Below are 15,576 nucleotides of genomic sequence, written 5' to 3'. Positions count from 1 at the left end.
TCACTTTACAATTTGAGGGAAATAATAATGAGCCCTTGTGGTGCAGAATGTGTTTCAACAAGGGGATGGTATCCCTTGTGGAACAGGTAGGTAATTACAGGGAATATACGGGAAACAGAGATTGCAAGTCTATTATTGAAAACGTAGAAGATGCTATATATCCATTATCTCTGTTCAGTTTTTGCTGTAGGGTTTTGTGCGGTTGTTTTTTTAGTTAAGAGTGTAGCTAAGAATTCGTTTCCAGTTTTTGGTTGGTTGGGTTTTGGTTTTTTTTAAACTTACTGATATCAGATCTGAAAGATCACAAATCAGATGACTGTCTCACAAAAAATATTTGCCTACAGTAACTGGACCTGGTTCTCCTTCCTGCTTGTTTGTTGTGGCATTTGATGAAACCAAATGAAAAACAGTTAACGCAGTTCCATGATAGTGTACGATGCATTGGGATGAAATGCATAGCAATCAGAAATACACATCTGTAGAATTTGTGGTTCTAAAAATTATGCTGCGGAGAGGCATGCAATGGCATGTCAGGCTTTGGAGTTGTTCTGGCAAGATCTTGTTTGATGTCTGTCAGTCTGCAGTATATTTCTCGTGATGTCTTTGGCACAGCTGGATGGCTACTGGAAAGCTAAGCAATCTAGGAGAATTATTTCAAGGATGAGCTTTCACCATAGGTTTTAATTTATTTAATGATTTAACCTTTATAAGTATTAGAAATATCTCAGATAAATTTTCTTCTTTTGGATGATGGAGCAAAAGTAAAGGGCAACAAAATACATATGAGTGACTTAAGGAGATACAGACCTACTAAAATTTTTAAAGAATGTGAATGTTTCCATAGCAACAGAAGAATTGCTGCGAGATCTGAAGTAGAATCCCATATGCTGTTTCAAATTGTGGCAGGTGTTAGGACACCTCAGACTTCTTTAAATTCACCTGCAATAGCTACAGACTAATCTGCTAGCTGATTTAGATCTCTCATCTAGATCCTGAAAATTAGACCGAGTTCTCCCTGAAACTTGTTTTAAAGTCCCTGGTACTCTTTATTGTAGAAACTCTAGATATTATGATATTCTTAGAGATGACTAATCTTTTTTTAATTTTGGCATGTACTCAGTATGATTTTTCATTCGTTTCCTGAGGCAAACAGTATTATTTCAGTCCCTTCATTTGAGAGTTTCTTTGTAGGCTTGATGATTCTTATAACCTTTCTCTGTACAATATAAGGGGTATAGCTTATAAATCTAGCAGCTCTGAAGTAGAACACAGCAGTGCATCCTACAGCAAACCACAGGTCTTTGTGGTGTCATTCTCTAGGCTAGAGAGGTGTATCTGACAGCATTGACTATCAGCTGCACTTGGTCACTGTTAGAAGTTTTTCCTTGTTCCTTTATAACAGTTTAAAAGGGCGGGGGGGATTGCAGCTGCTGTAATTTTCATAAATCTCAGATTCTACAAGATCCTCTCATCATTTCTAAGTTGCTCATTTTTCTCAAAGCAGCTATGGGGCTGTGAGCCACATTCCAGCATCGAAAATATGACTTTTACTGCTTTGGTTACTTTTTTTCTATGTTGTTAAATTAATCTTGGGGATTGTCGTCGGTGTCATGTATTTAGTAATTTACTTTGTTTATTTTTATGCAGTAGTGGCTACTTGACTGTGTATGGAATTCAGGTGACCTTCGTACGCACTGAAAGCCTAATGCATCCTGAAATCACTGGATTTATATTTTTATGTGCAGCTGAACTACAATGCACATGTACAGTAGAGGGGGAGCCCCCAGGGAAAAGGACTCCTGTTGCTATGGCCAGTTCTTTCAGGCCGCTCTTGATACTCATCTTTCTGTAGGACAGGATAGTGTTTGTCATAGAAAGGAGAAACCCTCGCATTTCAAGAAAAGATATTGGCCAAGAGTGGGCTACCAATTCCCAAATGCTTTCTGACTCATAGCTGGCTCCCTGCCTGTGTTAGGTGGCCTGGAAGTGGGCAGCTGGCTGGATGGGGTTTTTGTGCTGCATAGGTTTCTGGACATAGTTTAAAAATTGAGATGTGCTAATCCCACGGTTTTGGCTCAAAAACCTGTTAACAGGCTTTAGAGCAAGAGAACTGCCTTTCCCAATGTATAGAAGAATATGGACTCTGAAAGAAATGAGCCTTTTTTGAGTTAAGTGGGGTGAGTGCAACTAGTCTTAAATTTTTCTCAAGTACCCGAGATCTTTTTCAAAATGAAAAAGATGCTGTTTTCACAGGGCAGTAAACCATTATCTCGTCTACTTGTTGAAAAACAAGTATTTGAAGAGTTTGAAAACAAATTTTCAAGCACTTAAATGTGAGGTATTTTTCTTATTTTAGTCTACAAATCATTAATTGAAGGAGTAAAAATATCTATATAAATGTAATAAGTAATGACATTAGTGGTGCTATGCAATGGAATTCAACAGAAGGGGAAGAAGTAAATCTTTGATTTCTCTGACTGAATTTTATGGGTTCATTTAAATTTTCTTTTAGATACACTCATTCCATTTTTAATCTGTTTTTTCATCTGAGCTAGGTAACAGAAATCATATGATAAGAAAGCTGCAAAAAACAGCTTTGTGTGTCCTCATTATACCCACCTATTTCTATCTTAGTGTAAAAGGAAAAAAAATTAGTTTGTCTTTTTCCTATTAAGATAGTAACAGCAAACATGGAGCTTAAAGTAATTGTCTGGATTAATAAACACAAAAGAAGTAGGAGATTCATATTATTGACAAACATATTTTCATTTTTTGTCTTCTGTACTGAAGTATATGTCCTGAGGCACACGAACAATTAATTTTGCATTACATTACACAATACTGCTGTTCAGAATAGAAATATACAGAATGAGTTTCACCAAAAGTGTGGATTACTCTGAATTTAAACAGTGAGAGTAAGTTACGTATGGTGCTAGAACGTGCTCTGGGTACACATCGAACAAGACTGATGTTTTTGAAATGTTCTACAACTGCTGTTAAGAAGTCCCACAACTGGTTCAGTGAGATGGATGAATCTTACTCTGTAGCGTGCTTGGTAGCAATAGGTGATGTTTCTGTTTTGCTCACGTATTGTTTTATGTCTCTGCATTTCATTGTAGACCTTCTGATTCTAAAATTGCTTTCTATGAATCACTCTTTGAGTAGAGTAAAAACAATACAGATTCAGATTTGCACCTAAAAATTCATTTTTAATTTTGTTTCTTTAAAATAACGTTACCAAACATGGGAACATTTAGAAAGTATATGATGGATATAATTGGATTTCATTGCAATGACTGTGTGAATGATACCGTGTAAAGTAAAAACTATATTATATTTCATGGTTCGGATTTCAATCAGTGTTTTTCAAATTACAGTATTTTGCAATAATACGGTTTCATCTGTCTTCTGCATGACAAATAAGTGCCAACAAATCTAACCCTTTGAAAAATTTCCCTCAGGTTAAGGGTCTCTTTCTTATTTTCTGTTTCTTTCCTTAGATTTTCCAAACCTTCAGCAGCTAACAGTAACTAAATAGGCATGCATGTGTTGGGGGGGAGGCGAGGGTCAAAGTATGTTTAATTTCAACTTTGAGTTTTCATCAAGAGCGTTGTAGATCATCATTGCAGTTCAAATATCATCACTTATGCAGGCAGACATGTGCTAAGTATATGCGGTGTCTGGCAGAACTATTCCAGGCTTCTAAGCCATCTGTGATACCCAAACAAAATTGACCTTAGTGCACTTTTTTAATAATTTGGGGGGCTTCTCTAATATGCATGTGGTTGTATGTAATCTCAAGGGACCAGTCCATGTGTTGCACGCAACTGCCGTGTGGCAGGAATGTTGTTGGTTACTGGATTGTGTTAGTGAGGGAGTCTCTCCACAGCAGGAAATGATGCTGTCAGGGATCTAGTTCTGGTTCCTGAAATAGCTAAATTAAGGCTTGAATGAGAGACATTTAAGATGCTGTTAAGTGCTTTTGATGTTGGTGATAGTGATCCTTTAAGATGGCACCCTTCTGTCCTTTTGAAGGCACTGTCAGTTAGTTGACATTTAAAATTCCTTCTGGCTTCAAAGATGGCACTGAATTTTCTGTAGCACTGAATTGTTAACCCTGGTACTTCAGCTTCATACCAACTTGTGAAATTACTTTGATTTTAATTAAGATAAATTCCTATTTAGCACCTCTGCAGCACTTTGTGGAAAGTAAGTGCAGATACATTCTATTTCTTGTCCGGGAGAAATTATACTTTGCATTTCTTTTGTACTTTCAATTTGATACTGTAATCTTAATTTCTTATCAAACAGTTCAGTATCTGGTGCTGCTGGGGAGATAGGAGGGGAATTGAAGCTCTTGAACTTCTAAATATCCATGAAGAATAGAATCATTCCAGCTGAAATGAACCTTAGGAGATCCATCCTCCTGCTTTAAGCAGAGTTAACACTGAATTCAGACCATGTTGTTTAGAGCTTTATCCAGTCAAACTTTGAAAACCCCCGAGGACAAAGATTTTGCAGCTTCTCTGGGCCTGTTTCCTAGTTTATCGTCATCGTAGTGAATCTTTGTTTATCTCTAAAGAAGGTTGGAACCTCCCTTGTGTCGGTCTGTGACCATTGTCTCTTGTTCTTCTGCCATGTATCTCAGTAGAGAGCCTGGCTCCATCTTCTCAGTTATCTCCTTGCAGGTATCGGAAGGCTGCTATTAGGTCCCCTCTAAATCTTCTGTTCTCGAGGCTGAAAAAGCCCTGTGCCCTCAGCCTGTCCTATGAGTAAACATTCAACGCCTGACCATCTTGATGACCCTTCTCTAAACACACTCAATATTCTCAAATCTTTCTTGAACCATGGAGCACAAAACTGGACGCAGGATCCAGATGCAGACTAACGAGTGCTGAATAAAGAGAAATAATCACTTACTTCAATCAGCAGGAGTACAGGCAGCAGTTACAGTGCAGTATGCTGTTTGCTGTCATAGCTGCCACACTTGGCTTTAGCCTACTGTTTACTGGGACCCACGCATCTTTTTTAGGAGAGCTGCTACCCAGCTGGTCAGTCTCCAGCCTGTACTGTTGCAGGGGTTTACTCCCCTGTGCAGGACTTTGCTGATTTCTTATGAGGTCCCTGTTTGCCCATTCTTGTCTCTCTAGGTCCCCTCTGAATGGCTATCCTGTCCTGAAGCATATTGATTGTATCCCCCAGTTTGGTGTTGTCCACAAATTTAATGAGGGTGCATCCCTCCTCTGGCTTTAATGCTGCCTACTGTTTGCAATTCCAAGAAAAACAAGGGGACTCAGGATCTCAAGGCCCTGATGGTTTGGGCTTACCTACACTTAAGGATTAGTACAGATTCCAGGCAAGCCTGAATTTCAGTGAAGTAGTTCCTGAATATCTCCATACACTGGACACGCTCCAAAACACAGTTCATTTATTCTTACAACCTTATCTATTTTTTTCTGTTCTGGAATAATTTAGAGCGTAGAAAAGACTTCAAATTAACTTTTTCATTTGGTGACAGAGATAGGAAAGAATCCTTATTTCCTCTTTGGAATTTTGTAAATGGTTAAGAATCCTGATGCAGTGAAGAACTGTCAGCTGTTTTAATTAGAATTAGGTTGTTTAAATAAATAAAATGGATTTCCTTATCTAGCTGTTCTTTTGTTTTGTTTTGTTTTACAGTGGATTCCAGTCTTGCAAGACTTCAGAAATAAAGACACACTCTGGGGCTTTGTGCCATATCAAAATGACAAATCTTCAATGGAAATTTCATTTCCAATTACACTTCATATTGGAGATTACAATATGGATGGCTACCCAGATGCTCTTGCTATACTAAAGAACACATCTGGAAGGTAGAGTATATGTAAACCTAGAAATAAAGACTATCAAATGCATGTTCAATCATCAGTCATACAAATTACTAATTTTAGTGCATCTCGTTTTATCAAGTGAACAAGACTTTTGATATCTGCTAAATGTTTCCCTTTATGGTCTGCATTTACATGGTATATTCAGAATGCACAGTTGTGTAGGCTCAGACTGTGATTCTTGGTGGGGAATTGCACCGGGGAGTGGAGTATGAAGTACCATTTTAGGTGCTCCTCCTGGATCACAGGAGCTGATGATCTCTCCCTTTCCTTTACCAAATCATCTTCTGTAAAATCCTGACTTCAGCTTTCAGTGTTGGCTAGTAACACCAGGCTGCTGAGAGCTGGGGAACCTGTTCCATGCTGTCACATGGAGTGAACACAGATTGGTGACTGCTGAAAAATGCTATAGTGTTTTGCCCCTTTTGAGAATGAGGAATTTTAGATACACCTAATATCTTACCAGTGATTTTTATATTGTCCAAATTTAACTGAAATAAACTCCCTCCACCCCACAAAAAAAGAAGCTTCTAACCTTTCCTATTAAATTTGTGTCGTTAATCTTTTTCCTCTTTTTTTTTTTTTTTTCTTCATTACTTGCTTTCCCAATACTTTGTATTGCTACCATCTGGTGTTAGGTGGGAGAGGGCATGTAGTGATGCTTACAGGGAGACTATTGTACATTGCGGAGTTAGTGATCCACATAACAGTTGACCTGAGTAGGTGCCCGCCTGTGCTGTTGTGCGCATCACTTGGCTGCAGGATAAACTTAGCCAGCTAATCGTAACGGAGAAGCCTGTCGCAGCTCTCACTTAGCACCTGGTGATGATACTACTGGCATGTCCTTGTCTTTACCTTGAAGTGAAGCAGCATGTTTTCATGTGAACATCCTTTTGCTTGGCAGTTGAAATGATGAATAGACTTGTTTGCTTCTAAGAAAAACTTGAAAGAGCTCTAGAGACCATAATGCCAGTGAACCTCACTACAGACAGGATATGCGCAGCGTGCTGTGCCCTGACTAGAGGTCTGTCTGATGCTGCACAACTTGGGTTCTCCAGCATCTGAAGAGATGTAAGATTATCTATGCTATCCCCTTTTTCTTCCTCATGTCATAGCTTGTAAAAGGTATTTTAATCAATACCTTATGGAGTCTCAACATCTTCCTTACTGGGATCTATGACAAATACTTGCACTAGTGCATTACAAGGCAAAATAAGTCTCTCTTACAGGTATATTTATTATCTTCCTCTGTATGGTATTTTGGATGAGCTTGGGTGCAGGTTTATAGTTTGAATTAATAATACTCAGTAAGGAAAAGAACCGAGGAGCTCACTTTGGTGCTTAAAACAGTATATAGACAGAATTTAGATGCTGGAGTCAAAGAAGTCAATTCAGATCCTCTAGTGGTTGCCTAAACATGAGTCACCCACTGACATTTTTGCGTTAGTTCTTCAGATACTGACATATACCTAAAAATGACCCAGTTTGAAGAGTTACGTGCTTGTATTTAGCCTACGTGATGTGATTCAAAGACAAGGCAGTGAGCAGCTGAGCTCTGTCTCTGTACCTCTAAGCCTTAAAATAACTAGTACAGCAGCTGTTTATATTCAGATATGGCAGAGGAGAAGGAGGTGATGCTGCTACTGCCCAGAACTTGCATAGGCAAAGTTAAAGCGCTCAAGCCCTGAATGTCAGATTTTTTTATTCCATAGTCTCGCTGAGTTGGGAGTTTGCATCTTCTGTTCAGCAGTCATTGAATACAGACTAAACAGTCTAGAGAGCAGACTAGAACCAAAGTCTTTCCTTTTGCATTGAAATACCGTGACATCTAAACTATAAAGTTGGTTTTGTCTTTATTTTTACTTAAGCCCCACAAATCTTGTGTTCTGAGCTGTACTATAGGCTATTTTCTAGTATGTATCCTGATGGCTAGTACACTTCGGAAAGACTTCATGAAGATTTATGGAGTTCAGGAGTTTATTTGAAGTTATTTTATCTTTTAAGATTCTTAGGAGCCTCTGTCCTTTGGCTGGTGTATAATTATGGCAATGTTATATTATGTAAAAGATTTAAATAGTTTATAAATAGTTACTCCTATGAAAGTCCAGGAAGTTACCTATGTCTCATTGCAATGAATTACTGCGATACACTTCTATCTTTATTCTCCTTCCTTCTGAAATTGTTTGTTTATTCAGTTGGGTGTGTCTTAGTTATTTTGAAACTTGACTTCAAAGGTGAGTGACACAGTAAGGCATAAGGACTGAAGGTACTGGCAGATGATTTGACAGGTTATCAAAAGGGAAGTTCAGAGAGCTGAAGAAGTCTGGCAAAAAAAGAGTAAGTAAACTAAGAATTAAGAAATACATTGCGTGTTAGCACTGTATATTTCTAGTATATGTAGAAAAGTAATGGAAACAGACTCTTCGTACTTTGGGATGGGAATGAAAGTCACATTTTTTGCACGCACTATGAAATGTCACTTTCAGAGTAATATTAATTCATTGTTTCTGAGAGATTTAAGCAAATACTTCTTTTTAAAATGCGTAACTGGGTCATAGAGTGGAGAGAATTAAAACAGTGTGGGAATTAAAAGCTCTTCTTAAATTAGAGCAAATTAAATTGAAAACCTTATTTAATTGATTTTAAACACTTCTGGATTGAGCTGTTTATTTCTTTCTGTGAAGCCTTTCATGCTACATCTACAGATCTAATTTCAATGATTGATTACTGTGATTAAATGATAAAAGCATTTTTGTAAACTCTTGACCTCAATCTGTGCTATAGTCTCGGAAGCCTAGCTTCTAGTTGCTGTCTGTAACTTAAAGAAATTAAAGGAGGTAGAAAGCATTTTATTCATCTGAAAATATACTGATACTTGATAATGGAAGAATATAATTAAAATCAATTATATGCTTTCATCATAATTCTGGAAAGCACTTTCAGATCAAGTCCTTAAAAATACCTACAAAACACTGAAATAAAGACATGATAGTTAGGAATAACTTTGGTTTACTGTCCTTCCAGGTGAGTAAGGAAAAATGATTAATAGCTTCAGGTATTCTCAGAACTGTCGTAAGTCTATGCTGTTTCATCTCCTGCATATTCTTTTGATTTTGAATAAAAGTGTGTAATACTCTGACAGCATGGAGACATTCCTTATTAACAGCAATAACAGGAAAAAAAAGTCACCTCATTTGTGGTTGCAAGTGCAGTGGGGGCTCGAACCCAGAGACTCAAGAAATTCCAACAGGTGAAAATGCTGAATTCACAGTCGATTCTTACATATTTATCTGGCTGTTATGACTTCTTTTAACTTCTGACTTGACACAAAACCTGCACATTAGAATTCCAGTCCACAGATTTTTCTTCAGGCTAGATACATAAATGAATTTTTCTTCCCTCTAGTTATGACTGTATTTGAAATTGTGTGTATAGAATAATAATAGGTAAAGGGATTTTATCAATAGTTACTCATTGGTTCATCTCTACTTGCTATCTTATCTAAGTGTATTCATTTTTTTCACATCCTGGTTTGAAATTGACTCTGGTAACATTGAAAGTGTAAGTAAGTACTGTATGTGAGTCTATAAACACCAGTCTTTCTCGCACCTAATTTGATGAAACAAATTTTGCTTAACAACTTGTTTCCAAATTGGATGCTAATAATTGGCATCTTGCACTGCAAATATGTAATCTAAGGAAGCATTTCTTTCAATGATGCTTTTATTCAAAGGGAATGTTTTTCACTGGTAAAGTAACGGTAAGGTTGGAAGTACAGTATCTCTCTCTCTGACGTTGGTGATAAATAACAGTAAAGACTGAAACTTGGAGATAACAAACAACTGGATATGGACAGTTGAATGAAGAACTTTGAGTATAACACACTTCTAGAAAGTTTCCCAGGTATTCATGCTCAGTTTTAAATTAATGTATATGTATTAATCCTTTATATGGGTCTACTTGAAAGGACTCTTATTTGACCGAATTATCTCTTCCTAAATCATTGTTGTCACTTGTCAGAAGTAAGGTTGGATAAAGGACTTCTTTTAAATGTAGGATTGATGAGTACCCTGTAATTGAGCATATCTAAAAAATAGAGGCAAATCCAATTATTCTGAATGTCTGGAATAAGATATTAGTCATTTAGATGTCCCCTGTATAACTGTAAGTGAACTAGCCTAAAACTGACAGAATGAGAGATGTATGAAATTAAGCAGTAACTACTTAATTCTAATTGCAAAGTAGTATGTTAAAACTGTGATAAGTCTTCAGTCTTTCTTTGGTGTTAACCCTTGCTTATAGTAATTCAGCCTTATTAAATTTAGCTTGCTGCATAGATGACCTTCGTTCAGAAGGTTCCAAATTGTAGACAACTGTATACTTTATTGAGCGTCATCCGTAAGCTGTTTGGGATAAAGTTTTGCAGGTAGTACACAATTTAGGTGCCACTGTGTATACATTGGTGTGAATACCTAAATACTGAAAGTGCTGCAAATAGCGTGTTAAGGGTGATATGCTAGTCTTAGTTCAGAGTTCTTTTGCTCTGCCTCTTCTCGGTATTTAAGCTGATTTGTTCAATATTGACTGTTACACATTTGTGTAGCACTTTAGCATTGATTTTAAGGTTTTACCGTTGTAGCAGTGTCTGTCTCTGCGTTTTCCCGTAGGCTTTCAGGGACATTATTTTGTCATTTTAAGGATGCTGATGATGTTCATTGTTACAGGGAGATTTTTCTCCTCATGGCGTGAATCTTCAAAATTTGGTTCAAAATCATAGGAAGGTCATAAACTTGCTCTTGGTAATTGTAGTATGTAGCAGAAATAAAACATGGAGGTAGATACTGTGATTCTAGTGATGCTTGTGTATTAAAGCCCTACATAACGTAAGGACTCAACTGGCAGCTCATAGGCCAAATTCAGACCTCAGGAGTTCTTCCAAGAAGGAACTGAACAGCTGAGGAGGCAGCGAACAGCTGATTTCTCTTCCCTCTGCAAACAGTAAGGCACTGCAACTGTCCCTGTTGCTGCAGCCTTTCAAAAGAATGGCCCGCACACCAAGATCTCCTCCTCCTGTGCTGGGATGTAGCACAGGGGAGCTCCCGTACGGGCACAGCCCTGGGAGTGGGCTGGGACTGAGAAGGATCAAGAAAGATACGAAGTGGCTAACAGTTACTAACAGACAGACAGACACAGGCGCGCGCTCTCTCTCGTTTCCATTAGCGTTCATTATTATGTAACCAAAATCTACAATCCTTTATTAATGTTTTATTTCAGTGCTTATTTTTTTATCTTGTATTGAGTCAAGTGGGAATCACTTGACTGTCCATATGAAAAAAAATTAAGTTTGTGCACAAAGACAACTAGTTATATGTGCAGCCTTCAGTGGAACTCGGAACGTAGCTCACCTTGAAAACTAGATGGAAATTTAAAGCACTAAGGCTGTTTATATACGCAGATGTGAGGAAGGCTGCAAGTATATAGCTTTTCTTTTTTGGTCTGTATATTTGGGGCAAACCTGAAGACTCCCCCACCACCAAATGAGCGCTTTTTGTTTTTTCCTCTATTCGGAAGTTGCTGTGTGAGCACATTCGTTTGCTTTTTAGAGGTTGTTATTTTGAAATTGTTTCTAGGTGTTGTAGGTCATTCCTACATATTCATGATAAAATCCTTATCTAGTATATTATCAAGAGAGAATGGTTTGAAAATACTTGAGGAAAACGAAAGTCATGTTCACTCACTTTCAGTCAAAAAAGGAGGAAATATTTACACATAAGTAAATGTATCAGAAATTAAAATTTTCAGCAGAAACTACTAGTATTTCAAGAGTGTATTTTAGTTGGCTAATGCTGTTCAAATACTAATGGCAGGATATATAATTTAAAATTTTGGCCAGAAAGGTGAAGAAAGGTAAGAATAAAATTTAATCCTTTTGGAGATAAAGGTGAGGTTATGACTTAGTTCCTTACTATAAATACTATCCATTTCTTAAAAAGGAAAAAACCAAGGTGGTGTAGAAGACACCTGAATGATATTCTCAAAGCATTTGTTTAAAAGCTACGTATCTATTAAGTTATTAACTCTTCTCATCGTGCTTTTCAAAGATGCTTTTAGAGGAAATAAGAGGAATTTGATGCTGGTAGAGAAGTCAAAATAATTTGAAGACATCAATAAAATAAATGCCAAGGAATTGCCTTGGAAACCGACAAGAAAGAAGACTCAGCTTTAATTATAAAGCTAATAATAGCTAGCTTGTAAACAGGGAAAAAAAAAGTCTGTATGCTTCCAGTGAAGTGATGCGTTTCTGTAAATTCTACTTAAAAACCCAAAACTTAGAAGTAGTTTAATATTACAGTTCATGTTTAAACCTTGGTTTAATTCCATCTTTCTCACCAATAGTAATAGAATCATAGAATCATAGAATCATTAAGGTTGGAAGAGACCTCCAAGATCATCGAGTCCAACCATCAACCCAACACCACCATGCCCACTAAACCATGTCCCTAAGCGCCTCGTCTACCCGTCTTTTAAATACTTCCAGGGATGGTGACTCAACCACTTCCCTGGGCAGCCTGTTCCAATGTTTAACCACTCTTTCAGTAAAGAAATTTTTCCTCACATCCAATCTAAACCTCCCCTGGCGCAACTTGAGGCCATTTCCTCTCGTCCTTTCGCCAGTTACTTGGGAAAAGAGACCGACACCCACCTCACTACAACCTCCTTTCAGGTAGTTGTAGAGAGCGATGAGGTCTCCCCTCAGCCTCCTTTTCTCCAGGCTAAACAACCCCAGCTCCCTCAGCCGCTCCTCATCAGACTTGTTCTCCAGACCCCTCACCAGCCTCGTTGCCCTTCTCTGGACACGCTCCAACATCTCAACATCCTTCTTGTAGTGAGGGGCCCAAAACTGAACACAGTATTCGAGGTGCGGCCTCACCAGTGCCGAGTACAGGGGAACGATCACTTCGCTGCTCCTGCTGGCCACACTATTTCTGATACAGGCCAGGATGCCGTTGGCCTTCTTAGCCGCCTGGGCACACTGCCGGCTCATGTTCAGCCGGCTGTCGACCAACACCCCCAGGTCCTTTTCCGCCAGGCAGCTTTCCAGCCACTCTTCCCCAAGCCTGTAGCGCTGCATGGGGTTGTTGTGGCCGAAGTGCAGGACCCGGCACTTGGCCTTGTTGAACCTCATACAGTTGGCCTTGGCCCATCGATCCAGCCTGTCCAGGTCCCTCTGCAGAGCCTTCCTACCCTCGAGCAGATCAACGTATAGTTATAATAGTTTTCATTAGCTTTAGAATTTAATTATTTTTGTTTGTTACCCTGCAAGTTCTTAAATTTTTTTTAATGGTAAACAATAACACTGACTCAAAAAAAAAAATCAAAAAAAATCAGATTTCAACTTCATATGACTCACAGTAGTGAATCTAAACCTATTTGTATGTACTTGCAGGTACAGTTAACATTTGCTGTAGCTTAACATTTATATGTAACATCTTTGAGTTGGTAACTTTACTAGGCAAGCTTGTATTTGTGTTTCAAAAGGGACTGTATGGATATAAATCATCGGTAGTAGTATGAAATGAAATTTCCTGCTGCCTGTTAAGATAAACATTAGTAGACTTTCAGCTATATTCTGATTAGGGATTCTCCAGACCTCTGCTGCTCTGCCGCAAGGTACACTACATCTATGAATTTATTTATTTTTTTCCCTCTACACGATAGCTCTCCTATAGTGCACTTCTTAGTCTTCAAGCATCTGTTTAGGGTTTGGGATTTTTTTCTTCCCGATGTTTGTCCTGTGTTTCTCTTGTGGATACAGATGAGCGAAGGAAAGTGGCATTTCCCTGCTCCGTGCCACTTTGATTAATATCTTCCTTTTTTCTCACAGTGCAGTTAGTGTTATGTTATTGTTTGTCCGGTTTGTGATGTTTTGAAAGTCATTAAATGCACAATATCAAGGAAAGGAAATAAGAGGTTCCTGTACTAAACAAACTTCTTGTGTCTATCCATTCACAAGGCTTATAATTTAGACTTGAACAATACTCTGTACATAGAGTGTAATGCAAGCTTGACAATCTTCTGTCTTTTAAATAATATCATCTAATAATTTCTGGCAATTTAAAAAATGTGAATTGAAAGAAAGCATCTTTGTAAAACTTCCTGCAAATTAAAAAAAAATAAAAGTGTATGTCAAGATGATGAAAAAGAGAAATTGAAACAATTCGCTTAGCTCAGGTTGTCACCTTACCTTATAGCTGGTTAATCTGGTATGATACTTCTGTAATACATGAAATGAATGTGAGCACTTAACAATTTCAAGTTATGATTATGAGTTCTCAGATACAGGTAATACAATGTCTTGAATACTGCAGATCACCTTATTTCATTTTGGCTGGACATTAATTCAATATACTCATGCTTCTAACAGTGAAATAGTAAGAAGTGGGTTGTTCATATTAAGCTTCAATCAGATGCAGGTACATGGCAGAAAAATAAAGGCCTAATATGTATCTTTCACAGAAGCTCAAGAAATGTGATTGTAAGGTTTTGAGGGAAGTGTTTAAGTATCCCATTTTACTTTTGACACATCTTACAGAGAACAAAATCCTACGTTTTTCCCATTGCAGGTTCTGAAATATTAACTTGCAGTGGGCAAGGAAACTGATTTACTTTGGTGTCAGAAATGTTTGTTCTCAGGGTAAATGTTTTGCCCTTCTCTCACTCTTTCTGAAATGGACGGAGCAGAAATATTAATATTGTGGGATATGATTCTTATGAGTAGCAAATTATCTGAAATATACCATAGAAACAAAGAAAAATAAAACCTTTCCTAAGGAAAAGTGTGCGTGTGCATGTGTGTGACTGCATCCTGGAGGCACTGGATGCTGTTAAGATACAGAAAAACACCTTGTTGTCACCCTCTGAAACAGCAGTATGTTCAAGGTCATAACGAAGAAGTGGTTTTGTTTATTGCCCTGGGCTCTGACATGCTTAGCTAGCTTTACAGAACATTGTCTGCTCCATCTCCTGGCTCTGCCCCCAGAAAGAAAGGAGTAAGCTTCATCTGTTCCCATTGCCAAGGCAGTGATGGATTCTAGTGGGCTCCCAGGGATACAGACCTGCCAAAGAATCAGACTCCCAGTCGGTAAAGTCTGCCACTCTCACTGGAATGGTGAAAACCTTCAATGTTACAGTATCAGAGACAGCATATAATGCTATTAGTCATCAGCGTACACGTACGAACCTTGTGTCTCCCACTGACAAATGGGCATGTATTAGGAAATTCTTTAGAAGGGAGACTTTGCTATACCAGACCTGGTACTCTCGTTCGTGTTTCTTGTTTCAGTATTACAGCCTGTCTTTCTGTCTGTATTTGTTTTATGTCAGCAAACGTCCAATTTGGTTTGTCTTATTCTATTTTTACTGTGCTACTAGGTTGGGGTTTGTTTTTTCTATTTTGCTTTGAAACAATGGGGAACCAGCAGTAGGGATTTGGTTTAATCTTAAATTTGTTTAAAACATCATGCAGCGTGTAAGAAAATCTATTAATGGAGCTGAGGTGGGAAAAGATTTTCATAAAATAATGAAAAAGCACTGACACTTTTTAAGTAGTGCTTAAGCTAAAGGGCCGTGGAGGGATTAAGGAAAACGGCAGATAAGTGCACTTGTACTTGTTCCGGAATAAAGTAAGAATATGTTCAGTCTTTTGAGT

At 38.0% G+C, this 15,576-nt stretch overlaps 1 protein-coding gene across 1 annotated transcript in view; it reads left to right on the top strand.

Annotated features, from left to right (window-relative positions):
* Positions 1 to 15,576, top strand: part of ITFG1 (integrin alpha FG-GAP repeat containing 1) — a 92,194-nt gene that overhangs the window by 50,908 nt on the left and 25,710 nt on the right. Inside the window, exon 11 of the mRNA XM_009320340.1 lies at positions 5,680 to 5,852. Coding sequence (XP_009318615.1) covers positions 5,680 to 5,852 — 173 coding nt within the window. The remainder of the gene's footprint in view (positions 1 to 5,679; positions 5,853 to 15,576) is intronic.

The sequence above is a fragment of the Pygoscelis adeliae genome, unplaced genomic scaffold, assembly GCF_000699105.1.
Source record: "Pygoscelis adeliae isolate BGI_AS28 unplaced genomic scaffold, ASM69910v1 Scaffold62, whole genome shotgun sequence".
Lineage (NCBI taxonomy): Eukaryota > Metazoa > Chordata > Aves > Sphenisciformes > Spheniscidae > Pygoscelis > Pygoscelis adeliae.
The sequence above is the reverse complement of the archived record's forward strand: the minus strand, read 5'-3'. Positions and strand labels throughout refer to the sequence as shown.